The sequence below is a fragment of the Haliotis rubra genome, unplaced genomic scaffold (genome assembly GCF_003918875.1).
Source record: "Haliotis rubra isolate DU_JTF1 unplaced genomic scaffold, ASM391887v1 Scf43, whole genome shotgun sequence".
Lineage (NCBI taxonomy): Eukaryota > Metazoa > Mollusca > Gastropoda > Lepetellida > Haliotidae > Haliotis > Haliotis rubra.
The window spans coordinates 3,019,406-3,035,718 of NW_025767113.1; the positions used below are offsets into that span (position 1 = coordinate 3,019,406).

At 39.8% G+C, this 16,313-nt stretch overlaps 1 protein-coding gene across 1 annotated transcript in view; it reads left to right on the top strand.

Annotated features, from left to right (window-relative positions):
* The window catches only part of LOC124288946 (ADAMTS-like protein 4), a 272,217-nt gene that overhangs the window by 138,053 nt on the left and 117,851 nt on the right, over nt 1–16,313 (top strand). Inside the window, 1 exon segment of the mRNA XM_046725536.1 lies at nt 3,349–3,482. Coding sequence (XP_046581492.1) covers nt 3,349–3,482 — 134 coding nt within the window.

Below are 16,313 nucleotides of genomic sequence, written 5' to 3' on the forward strand. Positions count from 1 at the left end.
TCCATCCATCCATCCATCCCCCATGTCCATCCATCCATCCATCCACCCATGTCCATCTATCCATCCATCCATCCCCATGTCCATCCATCCACCCCATGTCCATCCATCCATCCACCCATGTCCATCCATCCATCCATCCACCCCCATGTCCATCCATCCATCCACCCATATCCATCTATCCATCCATCCACCCCCCATGTCCATCCATCCACCCACCCATGTCCATCCATTCATTGCTGCTGTCAATGGTTCAGGAGGATCAGGACAGTCTCCAGCCACGTACGGGACAGGACACTCACTGACACCCACTTCAAGGCAGGCCTGTTTCACGACTAGTACCTCACTCATGCTAACTACAGGCCATGTGTACAGTATTTGATTGTTCCAACTGTCTACAGTGCTACCTGATACAGTGTTCATTCAGTCCTTTACACACTGCACAAGGTCAATAATACATTATACAACTTGCATGGCTTCCCCTTTATTTACCACCCAACAACAGGATATAACCTTTTTCTGTCCTTGAATCTTCAAAGCCCTATTCAAATAAAACAGTGGTATGTCAATAGTTCGCTATTCACAATCTACAAGTGAACATATCAACATAGGCTAGTTTTTTACACTGCCACCAAGTGTTACCGGTAGGAGTAAGGTCAAGGCCCACTTACACAATTAAAGTAGTCTCTATGACAGATGTCGGAGTTGTGCTTCTTGTGAAGGTGCAAGCAATGTCAATCAAGTCATTCAAGCACAGTTTCAACACACATTTGTTCTCTTGTGGTCTGAAGCTCATGTACAAACTTCCTCTGTTATTGGTCATCTGAACCACTTCTGTTTGCTGTGCAGAGTCGCATCCCTTAGGCCTGCCAGGATCTGATGATCATGAATTCAGTGAACCTCAGATAGGTATTCTTGATTTGACAGCAGCACACATGTTGACAGCCTGATTCAGTTTTGGCATTCCTACATTGAAAAGTAACATATGGTAAATTCCCACATGGAGTTGAAATGATAAAACTGAAATGCATCAAGTTCAGGGTTTGATTCATCCTTCCGTAGCCCATGCTTGCTGTAAGTACAGGGAGACCTGGTAGTCGGGATGGCTGTTTGTATTCCAGTTAATAGGTGATTTACAGATTCTTCTCATTAACCTTGAATATTGTAGAGTGCAACACTACACAACCAATATAGAGACAAGCCACACTACCCTTCAAAGTGGCATCAAACGCTGCTCTCTGCCCTGATATCAGAAGCCGCGGTGGCTGAGCGGTCTAGGCGTCTGACTTTGTGTGCTGGCGATTAGGTGCCTGGCTCTGAGGGTGTGGGTTCGAATCCCGGATGGGACTCAACCCAAAAAGTACTAGAATCTGTACTTTACTGAGAAAGTGTAATCCCAAATATAACATATGTTACATTTGACCACTTTCTAAAATGGCATTGTGTATTTCATAGCTTTCGGCCGTGGGAGCCGTGCCAATTAACACTTATCAGAGGGGTACACAAAGTCCGCAGTCTAGACTACCAGTTGTCCAATCCCAAATCCCAAATATAACATATATGTTAAAGTATTTAATAGAATACAAAGATGGTACCTTGTTAAGTATATTTAAATAATGCCTCCCTATCCTTGTATATTCAGTCACAGGGTATATGATATTGAATATGTTCCCTATTTTATCTCATTCAGTTACAGTTTCAGGCACAATTTAAGTAGCCTGTTTTTCTTCCAAATATCGGATAACAAATGAACAATAAACAAATCATTAAAACATAATTTTTGTATTTTTGATAATTGAAAAAACTTATGAACCATATTTTGAAATGTCATACATGTGATAAGTGCTCCACATATTGAATAATAATCTAAATGTCAAAAGGTTGTATAATCAAAAGGGTATAAAATGTTCACTCAGTCCAAGTGGAAGAAACTGTCAAGTTGGTAAGAGTTGCTTCCCTTGAGATAGGTTAAGCAGCAGCCCAGCAGGCACAAGTGACACAGGGCCTGCACTGCATTGGTCATGGTTCAATGGATTGTTTAATGCTACAGTCAGCAATATTCCACCTATATGGATCAGACAATCCAGTGATCAACACATCAAGAGCATCCATAGGTAGATCCAGAGGGGGTGGTGGGGTGCAGGGTGCAACCACCCGCCCCTGCCTTTTGTCCTGAAAGTTTATTAAATGACCTTTTAAACTCTTGTGAAAATGAAGGGTGCACCCCTTCTTTCTCAATAGTGTGCACCCATCCCCACCCCATCCCTCCCCCCTCTGAAAAGGCTGTATCTGCCCCTCTCATTGATCTACGCAATTGGGTTTCAATGATATGTGTCAACCATGTCAGTGAGCCTGACCACCCGATTCCCATCAGTTGCCTTATACGACAAGCATGGGTTACTGAAGACCTCAATTCTAACTCGGACCTTCACGGGTTAATTATGACAAACTACTGAACAGAGAAAATACAGAAAAACAAGTTTCAGCAGATATGTCTCACCCAAATGTTTCTGGTGAGGTGAGGTGAGGTGAAATTGGGTTTAACATCGTGCTTGAGAATATTTTGCTCATATGACGACGTGCATGCGTGTGTATGTGTATGTGTAGCTGCTTGTACTAGCCCAGACTGAAGCTGGTTTTATAGTGCTAGCCCACTGAGATACCATGCCGCAGTGAAGCATGAATACCCCACTCAGACACATTTTACTGACTCCGAGCCGACCAGTCCTTGTTGTACCCATGAATGCCGAGCGCCAGGCAGGGACCAACAAGTACCATATTTTAACGTCTTTTGCTATGACGCGGTCGGGGGTCGAACCCGCGACCTTCCGCTCTCCGCGGGCGGATGCTCTAACCACTACACCACGGAGGCGGTCAAATGTTTCTGGTAGTCTTGTTTATTGCGAATATGATTACTTCAAACCTCTGTCTTAACATACAATACCGATGATAGTATTGGGTTAACTCCACTACTGAGTGAGCTGAGCAGTGACCAGATGACTGCAGACACTGCAGTGGGCACCATCACCATCACCATCACCACCATCATCATCATCAGCTAGTCCCCCTTGCAGACCCTACAACATATACTCAACAAAACATATCCCTTTCCACTCTGATCCCCATTTCATCAACCAGGAATTAGGTGACTTGATGTTTCTTATTGTGTGTTTAAGGAAAATACATGGATGTCAACCTCTCTATCAGAGTATATTCTTACATGTGTGTCATTTATTAAGTTCATTAAAAGCTTTTATAGTGTTATTTGTATTAAACTTGATACATCGCTATATTTTAGGGACAATATGTACGCCTTCAGTAGCATCAGCATGATTATTATCTTGTCCCCAGCCTACAGTCGGTGTGAACTAGCCTGCAAGGCCAAGGGGCCGGTGCGGTACTACTCACGCTTCCAGGAGACAGTGGAAGATGGAACACCATGTAAGCTGGACAAGGAAGCCATCTGTATACAGGGCCGATGTCTGGTAGGAATATAGTCCACATACACACAATGTCTGGAATTTGTGTTCTGTCATAGTCCTGTGTTGGCCTGAAATCATGAAATCATCTTTGTTTAGTGCAGCCACTCACAGATATTATTCCCAATAGTGGCTAAAACAGTTAACATTAAATCCTTATATTGTTCTTTATTTATAGACATGAATATATGCACTTAACGAATAGATTTCCATTCTACAACAACAATATTGTGGCTGTGAAAAGAATTATCCCACAGATGACAGTTTTGCTTTGTCAGCTTTCTTCGGTCTTGTGGACAATGGCATCCAAGCTTCAGTCTGAAGGACCTCCCATCATGGGACAAAAACATGTTATGGTAGCTACATTTCATGATAGCTTTAGGCTTGACATCTGATTATGAAATATGTAGCATGGGATCACCCCGCAGCTGACATCTTTACCTTGTAAACATTCCAGTGACATTAACTTCTCTGGTCATGTGGACAGACTTCTTCTGGTCAGGCTGGACGCCAGAAGGTCCATGGTTCCTGTCTTGGGATCAGCAGAATGAATGTTACCTTGTGTTGAATGTGCTGACCTGTTGGCACCAGACTGAGACTGACCACTGTCCACCACTTACAGTCTCTGTATAAAAGAGTACATGTATGAGACACCCAGGTCTGGTGAGCATCTGTAAGTCTGTGCTGTTGGACACTATCCCTGTTAGTAATGATATTATGGGAACACAGAATCTGTCCAACAGAATGTTTGCTTGCATCAAGACCTGCTGATGCTGGTTGTCAAGATGGATTTGGTATGACTGACGTTTGGAAGGGTAACCTCCTCGATAACTTGGATTCATTGCAATTTGACATGTTCCCACCATCAACCACTGGTTCGGTGCTTGAGCCTGATGGCTTACAGCTCTTAGTTGTGGCTGTGGAATAGCACTGCCTGTATGGTATAGACTTGGAGAAGAACTAGCATTATCATTCTGTATTTTGCTTTGAGGTCTAATTTGAGTTTACAGGTTTGTTTGTGCTTCTGTTGAGAATATATACATATGCCCGACTATCTACAAGCAGTATAATCTGCCTGTGCTTGTAGAGCAGATTATCAACACATCTATTTCTTCAAATGAAATTCCTTTCATGATTTTGCACATTCTGAAAATTTGCTTAGCATGAATGTATATTTTAAATTTGAATTCTATTGATTTCACTGGAAATAGTAAATTGCATTGAAAAAGAGATCTAGACGGAAATGTTCAGCTGCATGAAATATGCATTTACCTTTAGGAGTATTGACTGAGAGTTAAGAAATACCATCGCCTGAAGTCAGGCTACAAGTGGATCAAGTGTTGCCATGATTGACGGGGACAGATATGTATGTACAGGCCCCTTGGCTGTAAATCAGACAACATATCTTAATACGGGATTACAGATAAAACAATCAGACAAATCAGTACCTCAGACTTGTTAAACAAATGATTTACTATTCATGATAGTTTTGTTAGCCATTGTGAAATAGAAATATATGATCAAAATCATGCTGTTGACAAGTGCAGAAACTTAAGGCCAAGTAGGATAGCCAACCATTTGCTTGGTGGACGCAAGGACCTTTTTGTGAGAGTAGAACATGTGTTCCTGGCTGTCAATGTCGTGTTTTGTCTTAAAGCCATAAATAACACTGTGTGATATGTACAGTGTTTACAACGTACATGATACGTGGTGGCAATTGGTTTGATACATGTCATGAGGGACGGTAAGAAACAGATAATGCTCGGTCTCAAGAAATTCAACACTTTGTTCAAAATATAACCTTCCTTCTTCAAATTATCTATTCTTTATTAAAAAGATTCAAAGTATGCTTGCACTGTAAAGGGACTGATAAGAAGTGAAGAAACCCACAAAGAATCCTCAACATTTTAGGCCGACATGAGGAAAGAAGGGCCACCATCGTGATAATATGTACCATAGTCAACTCCACTTAAACAACCAAATCAACATGTCATTATGGCAAGCAACGGGCAAAAATGTAAACAGAATGTAAGCAGATTGTAAGCAGATTGTAAGCAAATGTAAGCAGATATGAGAAAGGTGGATTAACCAGTGACCTCCAGACGTCCACACACCCACAACCTCACCTCCACCTCCCCTCACTCTGTCTTCCGTCATCGCTGATTGGTTTTGTGTGGGAAGGGCTGTATTACTATTAGATGGATGTCACTTTAAGATACATCTGTCATTGCTTTCACACGATCGGAAAACCCACAGACTGTTTCTTTGAAAGATTATACATGAGAATAATAATTTTATAAATATTTTACACAGTTGAAGTTAAAAACATTCCATTCTTTCATATTACTAGAGTTAATTTATATGTCATGACCTATAGATAAAAGGTGTTCCTTACCTTCCTTTGAGGAGGATATAAACACATGGACATACACAGATGAGTTGTTGAGTAATAACCTATAGAATAGTAAAAGCTGGTCACACCTCAAACCTACTGAAACAAGGGGTATCACTTTCTGTGTGGAAGACATTTGTTGCTGGTCTGCAGTTGTAATGCTTTTCGCATATTGTCTATCATTGTGTATGGTAATACATGGCAAATGCTTCCATATTGATGTTATAGAAGTTCCTGAACTTTTCAGTCAATTTGATCTGATGCATCAAACATAACGTATATTGCATCTGGACCATATTGCTATTGTTGAAGTTATTGTTTTGGTCGTTACGCAATTCAGAGAGCAGGATCACAGCGCCAGCGTGAGGTACATGGTCGAGGATCACAGCGCCAGTGTCAGACAAAAACTATCAATATACGTACTTAAGACCGATACAATTACTTTGACATTTCCATGTCAACTTGAAGGCTATTTGTTACATGTGTGGTGTTGGACGTAATGGCCCTTCCCTGTGTCAGCTGTATCCAGTGTCATACAGTCGGCTCTGTTCTGGATCATCAAAGGCGGAGAGTGTTCAATGTTGTTATAAACAGTGGTATTTTGTGGCCTCATTGAACGTTTTTGTTGATTTAAAAATCAGGGTCATGTGTGTTGAGGTTTGAATTATGATTACCTTTAGAAAAAGGATGAAATATTGTGTTACAGTTTTTGTCTTGTACTAATTGTTTACCAGTTTGTGAAATATGTTTATCTTTACCATTATTAAAAACTCTTTCCAAGAGTCATTGCTTAGAACTTTTGATGTCTACAAGATATGTTATGGTCAATCTTAAATCTAAAGTAGAACTATTTGTTATCTTCCTTCAGTAGTGCAGACTTGTGGGTAAAACACACACTATAAAGTCAAAAGGCTGCAAAATCGCTCACAATATAAAAATGATAATATTTTTATACATATATGTACACTTCAGTTTAGAATTAGTTCACAAAATCACTTTACGATCAAATAGTTTATTATCATCTGATTAAATGCCTCTTGTGTGCAGGCATCTTTTAGTCTATTAATTCTTAACTGTTTAAAAAACCCTGATAACTGATGTCAGACAGTCTGATAGTGCAAATATAAATCAAAATGCATCTAAATTGCTTTGATATTTGCCTTCTCCAGTGTGATCTGTTTGCACTAACATTATACACAGTCATATGGTATTCCTTCATGTCAGACAGAAAAAAAGGTTCAAATAATTTGAATGAGATTCCATTTTAGTTTGAAGCATCTATGAATAGCTGAATGAGGGTGAACCGCCCTGTGGAAGATAGACGGATTGTGTCATCTCTATCAGAAAACATGGCCGCAATTAGAGGATAAAAAGTCGTTGTGTGTGTAATATAGGCATGGGAGGTGCTTGATTGTTGGTGTAAGTTTCACCGTCAGACACCAGGAACTATACAGACACAGGCTGCGTCTTGTTCCGCTGTCTGGACACCATCTTAACCAATATCAGTTTTTGTCCAATTTATCCCATTTTCTTATATATTTGTAAAATCATAAGTGATATTGACAGAGAGCTGTCAGACAGAGAATAAGACTGCTGTGTTATGGAATGCATATTGAGGAAGGCTATTTACACATGATATTATCTTGTATATGAGTTGTGGGCGTGGGTCTGGTATTCGGTCATACTTTTTCATACACTATGTTGGGAACTCACAGGACATGATAGAGCTAATTTGGAATTACTGTTGTAGGTGTATGATTAACATTCTACCATTGCAAGTGTGCGATTCGTAGATTCCATACGGCACAAGCATGTCACACAGGAATACTTGGTTCAGGATTAAACAAGGAAGAAAGAGAGTCGGTTGTTAGTTCAGCTGATAAAGCAACATGTGTGTCACCATTTGGTTCCAGACTCAGATTAACAAACATTCCAATCAAATTTCTGTCTGTTTAATATTACAAACATTTAAAAAGGAACAAACTTCTCTTAGTTTATGCAGAAAACAAGAAAATCAGCTGAACTGATATCCATTGGCTTGTAAACAGGGGTGTACAGATACATTTGTTTATACAGTGATATATCTAATATCTTATTAACCTCTTCTGTAAGTAAAGTAATATATTACAGTGTCTAGTTTCATATCATTTGTTTAAAACTTATATGAATGTCTTAACAGTAGAGTTTACAAACAGGATGTGATAATATACATACAAATTCAAGAAAAATAATGGTACAGTCAGTAAGTAAATATACATTGAAATTGCATTTGTGATACATTGTAGAACATATCTTCCATGCCAGTGTGGGGTGTCAAGGGTGTACCTTGTGATGGGTGTACCTTGTGACGGGTGTACCTTGTGAAGGTTGACTACCTTGTGAAGGGTGTACCTTGTGACGGGTGTACCTTGTGATGGGTGTACCTTGTGAAGGTTGACTACCTTGTGATGGGTGTACCTTGTGATGGGTGTACCTTGTGAAGGGTGTACCTTGTTAAGGGTGACGGGGTGTACCTTGTGAAGGGTGTACCTTGTACTTTGAAGGGTGTACCTTGAGAAGGGTGTACCTTGTGAAGGGTGTACCTTTGTGAAGGGTGTACCTTGTGAAGGGTGTACCTTGTGAAGGGTGTACCTTGTGAAGGGTGTACCTTGTGAAGGGTGTACCTTGAGAAGGGTGTACTTTGTTAAGGGTGTACCTTGTGAAGGGTGTACCTTTGAGAAGGGTGTACCTTGTGAAGGGTGTACCTTGTGAAGGGTGTACCTTGTGAAGGGTGTACCTTGTGAAGGGTGTACCTTGTGAAGGGTGTACCTTGTGAAGGGTGTACCCTGTGATGTGTGTACCTTGTTAAGGGTGTACCTTGTGAAGGGTGTACCTTGGGAAGGGTGTACCTTGTGAAGGGTGTACCTTGAGAAGGGTGTACCTTGTGAAGGGTGTACCTTGTGAAGGGGGTACCCTGTAAAGGGTGTACCTTGTGAAGGGTGTACCTTGTGAAGGGTGTACCTTGTGAAGGGGGTACCCTGTAAAGGGTGTACCTTGTGAAGGGTGTACCTTGAAGGTAACTGTGACAGCTGTACTGGGGGGGAGGAGCCTGTGGTACAATGTGGTACTGTGTGTTATTATAACCCGATGATGTTTTTAATCTTATAGTGGTTTATGTGGTCTTATTCTCATTATGTTCCACTGCATTCACTGCCTGGAGTGTCAATGTTGTTGTGAAGGACAACAACTCAAGGACAACTCATGCCTGGAGTGTCAATGTTGTTGTGAAGGACAACAACTCAAGGACAACTCATGCCTGGAGTGTCAATGTTGTTGTGAAGGACAACAACTCAAGGACAACTCATGCCTGGAGTGTCAATGTTGTTGTGAAGGACAACAACTCAAGGACAACTCATGCCTGGAGTGTCAATGTTGTTGTGAAGGACAACAACTCAAGGACAACTCATGCCTGGAGTGTCAATGTTGTTGTGAAGGACAACAACTCAAGGACAACTCATGCCTGGAGTGTCAATGTTGTTGTGAAGGACAACAACTCAAGGACAACTCATGCCTGGAGTGTCAATGTTGTTGTGAAGGACAACAACTCAAGGACAACTCATGCCTGGAGTGTCAATGTTGTTGTGAAGGACAACAACTCAAGGACAACTCATGCCTGGAGTGTCAATGTTGTTGTGAAGGACAACAACTCAAGGACAACTCATGCAGCCTCAAGTAATCAGTACTGTTATAGAAATATGGTTTTCCCTGCTTTACATACTCTAGGCAACTGTTGCAAGGCCAATCACTAGTCTAAGATAAAACAACAAACAAAACATTCTTCTGGAGTTGCTTGTTGTCTTTATATTGGTTCTTGTATAAAGATATATTTTAAGGCCAGTTTGTTGTAACCATCTCGGGTGGATACAGACATGATAGATTTTCCTTTTTCAAACATTTGAAAAACTAAATTAAATGTAACAGACATGACTAGGCCCAGTAGATTGATTGTGGCCAACATTTCGTGTTTCAAGATAACTAAACTGGACTGCCTTCATGGTCTTGTGGGTAGTGTATCAACATGGGAGAGAATAGGGTCTGTGTGTGGTTTGATCTTCAGGCTGCATCATTACTATAAGATGTAAAAGATGGTCCTTAATGTTTCCCTGCCTGACAATATATCAGGGGATAAACCTCAGACTTATCAGTAAACTGTGTCTAAGTGGGCCATCCATGTTAAACTGTGCCATGGTATCTCAGTCTGCTACCAATGTATATAACAGACATTAGTTTGGACTAGTGCCACACATGCATCCTAGCACATACTATATATGTTTATATCACCTTTCTTACACCCCTCATTATTGATGAAAGTAGATTGAGTAGCTAATATAAACTCATATTTCAGGCAAAGATAAAATGAAAAGAAAATCATAAAAAATCGTAACAGGAAAAACATTTGAGAATGTTTACATTTTGATCAATTCCGCTGAGCTGCATGGTGGAAGTCCCTATCTCTGTCCTTTGAGAATTAGCATCTAGGAATTTATCTGAATTAGAACTGCTCAGATGATAAGATGAAAATGTGAATCATTGCAAAAAACAACAGTATCCCGTGATAATGTATATACCAACCTGAAGCTTTCTGGCCATAGTTATCTCATCTTGTCAGTGGAACAGATGTTTCCCAGCATGCAAGAGGAGACACACCTGTTGCTGTTCAGACTAATCGTCCAGGTATAACTCTTTTGACTTCAGAAGACTTATGTTTCTGTCTATCATAACATAATTATTTATGAAGAATCTTCTTTTTAACGTTAATGATGAACACTGATTATATACATTCTTAACTGATATAGTCATCAGTCTGTCTTCAGCAATTATTAATATTTCTCTAAAACATTGTACATGCCAGATTGTCTATTTGAAGGATTCCTGTTTACTTCTGTAAGTATAAGAGGTAATACATAGACCATGGAAAGGACACACTATAAGTAGGCAGGACCATGGACCCTTGTGGAGGGCATCAGTGGATCATCTGTCCTGTCATTATTGTAAGATGGTCACAGATTACAATGGAATTCTTCACACATTTCCTGAGACGCTGTCATGTTTTTGGAGAAAATATTGAAAGTTTTAACCCACGTGTGTGATCTGACTTCAAAGTGTCCCACCATGGCTGCAACATAGAGATTGTTCACTTGGTTCGAGATTACGTTTCAAAATATTTCTGCACGATCAATCTGATAATTTTTTTGTGGAAGATATTGTACAAAGTACAATGTGATGAAGGAGGAGGGACCACAAACATTGATAGAACAGATGTAGTAATCAAAGTGTGTGTTGGCAATACTGGATGTGTTGCATACTGCCAACATCTACAGCAGACTGTCTGGGAAAGTGAAAGAGATTGTGACACGTAATTTCCAAACATATAAATTTATGGTAAAATAGGAGTGTGTTGTAAATTTAGATAGTGATGATAGCACTTGAACAATTAGATTAACCATGAAACATTGACGGCCTCTAGGAGGATGTGGTCGTGGTGTTATCACATCTTTAGGAGTTATTATTTGTAATATTCCATGTATGTGAGATAAGTGGTATAATGTAACTCAAACAACACAATGTGGATCATTCCTGGTTCTCAGCCAACATGGCTGAAGAGCGTGCCACTATACTTTGAGTGTTGGTTTACATGTGGGATTGGATGAATGAAATCACCATATTCTTGTTTGGCAACACAGGACTGCCCGTACCTAATTTGGGGAGGTGTGGGTTACCAATTACATGTCCGGCCAAGAACAGATCTTTCCAAGGACATACATAGCTCAGAGCAGTTATATTGTATCCCTTCTGGATTGGTATATGTTGGTCAGCATATTTCACGTATTGTTGTCATTGTCGGGTGTGATTGTGATATATTTTTGTCTCCTTTCAATACGTATGTTGAAGATGAATTTCTTTTATATGTTTTGCCCAGCATACTTATTGTTAAGAAATAAATCTATGAAGAAATACTATTATGTACATCCTGAAATTCATAAGTTTATATCATTGATGAGTAATTCCAGTAAAACACATTTAGAAAGTTTGTCCATATATATTCACAAAGTTTTTATTCTCAGAAAGAATGTACTAGCACACACACATGATTAGTTATTGTAATACAGACCTGTGGCCTTTCAGTAGGAAATAAAGTATGATTGAAATACATATTTGCAAACAAAGAGCTATAAATGTTTCATTCCAGTGTAGAGTGTGAACCTGAATTAAATGTATGGTCACTGTATTCTGCTATCTACCATATTGTGCATCCATCTGCTAATGTCCCAGTGTCCAGCATGAATTGTGAGACATTATCATAGACGTTTAAGACGCCAGGTAATACTTCTGATAAGTGATAAACTTCACACCTTGAATGATGATGTGTATTTTCACTGTCATATGACATATGACGGTCACCGTGGGACACTGTATGTCATTCCATGCAGAGTTAAGGCCCTTGCCTGAAATCTGTCATAGATTTTGGGGTAGCAGATGATAGAAATATCTAATCTCAAAATTACGCTTCAAGAGGAGACAATTAAGTTTCAATTTCAGTTGGATTTCTGTATTCAAATTGTCTGACAACAGTTTAAAAAAACACCTGTGTTGTGTAATCTTTTGTGACAGGCAATATAATCCTGCAAGCATGGCTTTTTTCAATTCCAAGATTTCACTATATGATAGCACAGAATTAAACATACCTTATCTGTAAAATGAAACTTCCAATCCGTTCCACCCATTTCAAATTGGAAGGATTTTCCTTTTTTGATGATGAAGATTGGCTTAAATACATATGAGTCGGATACGTCTTTCAGAAAGAAATCTATGAAAGGTTTTCAGTTCAGTGCTCATTATATAGCCGTAAGCCAGTCAAGCTTTTGAACCATGTAACTTCATCCCTTACGAGCACTTAGCGTACCTGTTTGTAATAGAGGGAACATGCCATAGTCTGCCATAGAATATGTCCACCTGTGTAAGTCAAAGCTTTGTGAATCCCGACTGGAGGAAGTAATTCGGGATAGAAGATTGAGCAAGTCAATTAAGGGGGAGCATTGAAACAACAGATAAAGACTAGACAAGGAAGGTAATGAACACTGAGGGAGTGATTAGGCATAAAGCTACTTTGAAAAGTATTTCATTTTATCACTTGGTCTGTGCATCCTGGTATGTGTAAGGGAGGCAACTCTGTAAGCCAAATGCTGCAAGTCACAGCAGTGGCAACCTGTACATGACAGCGGAGCTGCCTTTGCATGTGTTTGTAATTAGTGCCACTAATGGGGCAGGACCCTACAATGGTTAAAGGGAGATACTTGTGCAGACAAAGAGTGTTAAATGAAGACATGTATGTTCAAATGTTGACAAGTCTGCCCTCCACAATCAATGTGAGCCCATTTTGACAGGCAGCCATGTTGACTGTTGACAAAGTGTGACTGCGAGGTGAGTCTCCGCCATCAATCACAGGATTCCCATCCACCAGCCATGGCTGCCCAGTCAGGCGCTGTCTGATGATCGGTTATGTCACAACAGTGTATCACAGCCCTGGGTCTACATGGCTTGTGTCAACAAATACCAACAGCCACAATATACTGCTGATAGGCTATCTCAGAAGTAAACCAATTATCTTACATCTGTATCAAACCTTCCATATTGTCCTAACCCCTTCTAATAAATGTTGTTTTTAGAAATTATTTATTATGCAATGATTATGTAATGATATTTTACGAAATAATTGTCTGAAATGTTTCACACTTTACTTTTATATAGTTTGGTGTAGACATAAGCAGCCCTTTAACAACAGCCCTTCAATACGTAACCATAGACTTACCACAAGTCTTGGCCAACTGATGACACTGATTTCACTGTTTGACTGTTGGGTGTAGAAATGAGTGCCCCTTTAACAGCAGCCCTTCAATAAGTAACCATAGACTTACTGACAAGTGCCCTTTAACAGCAGCCCTTCAATACGTAACCATAGACTTACCACAAGTCTTGGCCAACTGATGACACTGATTTCACTGTTTGACTGTTGGGTGTAGAAATGAGTGCCCCTTTAACAACAGCCCTTCAATAAGTAACCATAGACTTACCACAAGTCTTGGCCAACTGATGACACTGATTTCACTGTTTGACTGTTGGGTGTAGAAATGAGTGCCCCTTTAACAGCAGCCCTTCAATAAGTAACCATAGACCTACCACAAGTCTTGGCCAACTGATGACACTGATTTCACTGTTTGACTGTTGGGTGTAGAAATGAGTGCCCCTTTAACAGCAGCCCTTCAATAAGTAACCATAGACTTACCACAAGTCTTGGCCAACTGATGACACTGATTTCACTGTTTGACTGTTGGGTGTAGAAATGAGTGCCCCTTTAACAGCAGACTTACCTAGGTAATTATCCAATGACATCATGTTTCAATGGTGACACGGACAAGTGGTTAGCCCAACACGAGCCAGCTCAACTACATCTCCAGAATACAAATCAGTCAGGGTGCATTCACTTGGCTTAGTAGAGTCTGTACAGGAAATGACAAATATCACACATGGCTTGGTCTCCTGTAACACTCACAGTCCTAGAGAGGAATCCAACATTTCACTGATTGTCGTGCAGCATGAAATAATCTTTAAAACCTGCACTAAACTCCTTTTCTGTAGAGTAATAATCTGTCAGTTCTTTAATTCTGATTAGTACTGTGAAGGTCAAGAGTTTGTTTTAATATATTTAATATTTAATTTTACATTATGAAATTATTCAATAACACCTTATTAGTATATTACTGACATATCTGCAATGAGCAGCAAATATGCGCTACTGATTGGCCAATATAGGATGTCCATTCTCTTTGTAAATTGGGTTGGTAATGCCCAAAACTGATCCTCATAGGAGAAGGAGAACCGTAGAACCAGACATATGAATTCTGTGTCCTAATTATTCATATTATAACTGAAATAACACTTTATTTGAACTTTGTGAAATATGTTGTAAAACCCACACCCCTATCCAATATCAGAATATTGGAATGATTAAAAAACTTTCAGTTTAATGAAACAATTTTGGATGCCTAAACCCATAAATATACAGTATCCTTTACGATCTGACTTTGATCTGCCAATGGTTTGATTTTCCCCAGTGATTCTCTGAGGGGTGAACAAACCAATCCCAGTTTAGGTCCCCCACTTCCTGCGTGACACGGATCCCCCTTTTTACCTCGGAGACTGTCGTAAGTGGGGATCTGTGCAAGCCCACTGTGTTAGAGCCTACCTTCCCTCACTCTCTGTTAGCCCGACGATCACTGCGACTCCCCAAACGTGTGGCGGATTACATTGATGTCATGTAAGCTGCAGGTGAACTTAATCATCCAACTGGAGGCAGGCTCCCATTCAGGCTGATGCTTGGCTTCATGTGAACACGGCCTAATGCTTGTAGGCCCGCTGACAGGAACTTACACTCAATCATGGATCTGACTTCAAAGTTTTACACCTGTATTTTGATTGCTGCATTAGTGTTATTTAAGGTAAGGGATTACCTGTTGATTTGCTGTTTTATTGCCTTATTGTCATGTTGAGATTGGAATTGATAACATTTTAGCTGTAGTCATGTCATGCTTAGGTTAGCATAAAACTTACTGTTGTTGTTTGCTATTTTGTGTTTACATTTAAATGTGTTGACCTACTTTGAATTGCGTTTTCTAAAGTCGATTGTGTCAACACTGGGTGTGTATCCAGGCACTTTATATGTAAAAGTTAAAAGCCAGTGCTGCCTTCATAAACAGTGTTTGTCTCAATGGATTTTCTTGACATTCGATATTAATGAAGGTTGAACTTTATTTATTTATATTCATGCATTCACATTTATAGATAGGTAAATAAACAATAGACATAGAATATTTATTTTGATAGTCATAACAAATAATATATTGCTTATAAGAAAAGTTGATAAGTGCAAGATATTAGCAATATGTGGTTATCTGTTAGGATAATGTCAGTGTTAGGCCCCCGAGTTGAAAACATAATATATGATAAAGAAACTGCAGCAGTGTCTAAAGGCTGGTGTATTTCCGCTGTTCATATTGACTTTGCACCAGCTCACATCCAGATCCTATGCATTAGCCCTGCTTAGCCCTCATTGTGTTCATATGATGTGGAATTAGTGCTTTTAAAAATCACTTGATTGTGTTAGTATTTGTGACCGAGGCATGGTCTAGCAGTTTGTGCACCCCTAAATTTACCACAAAGGTCAAATCTGCTGTTACGATGTCGCCCTTCATGAATAAAAAAGTTGCGACAATTACGTCATTTTGTGTAGTGATGGTGGGCTTGTGTCAACATGCTTGTTTCATGTTAATGTGTGATAGGGGTCAGAGTTCACAACGTTACACCTTGGCAGCGCTAACTACTATTTGTAAAATGTGCACCTTAAATGT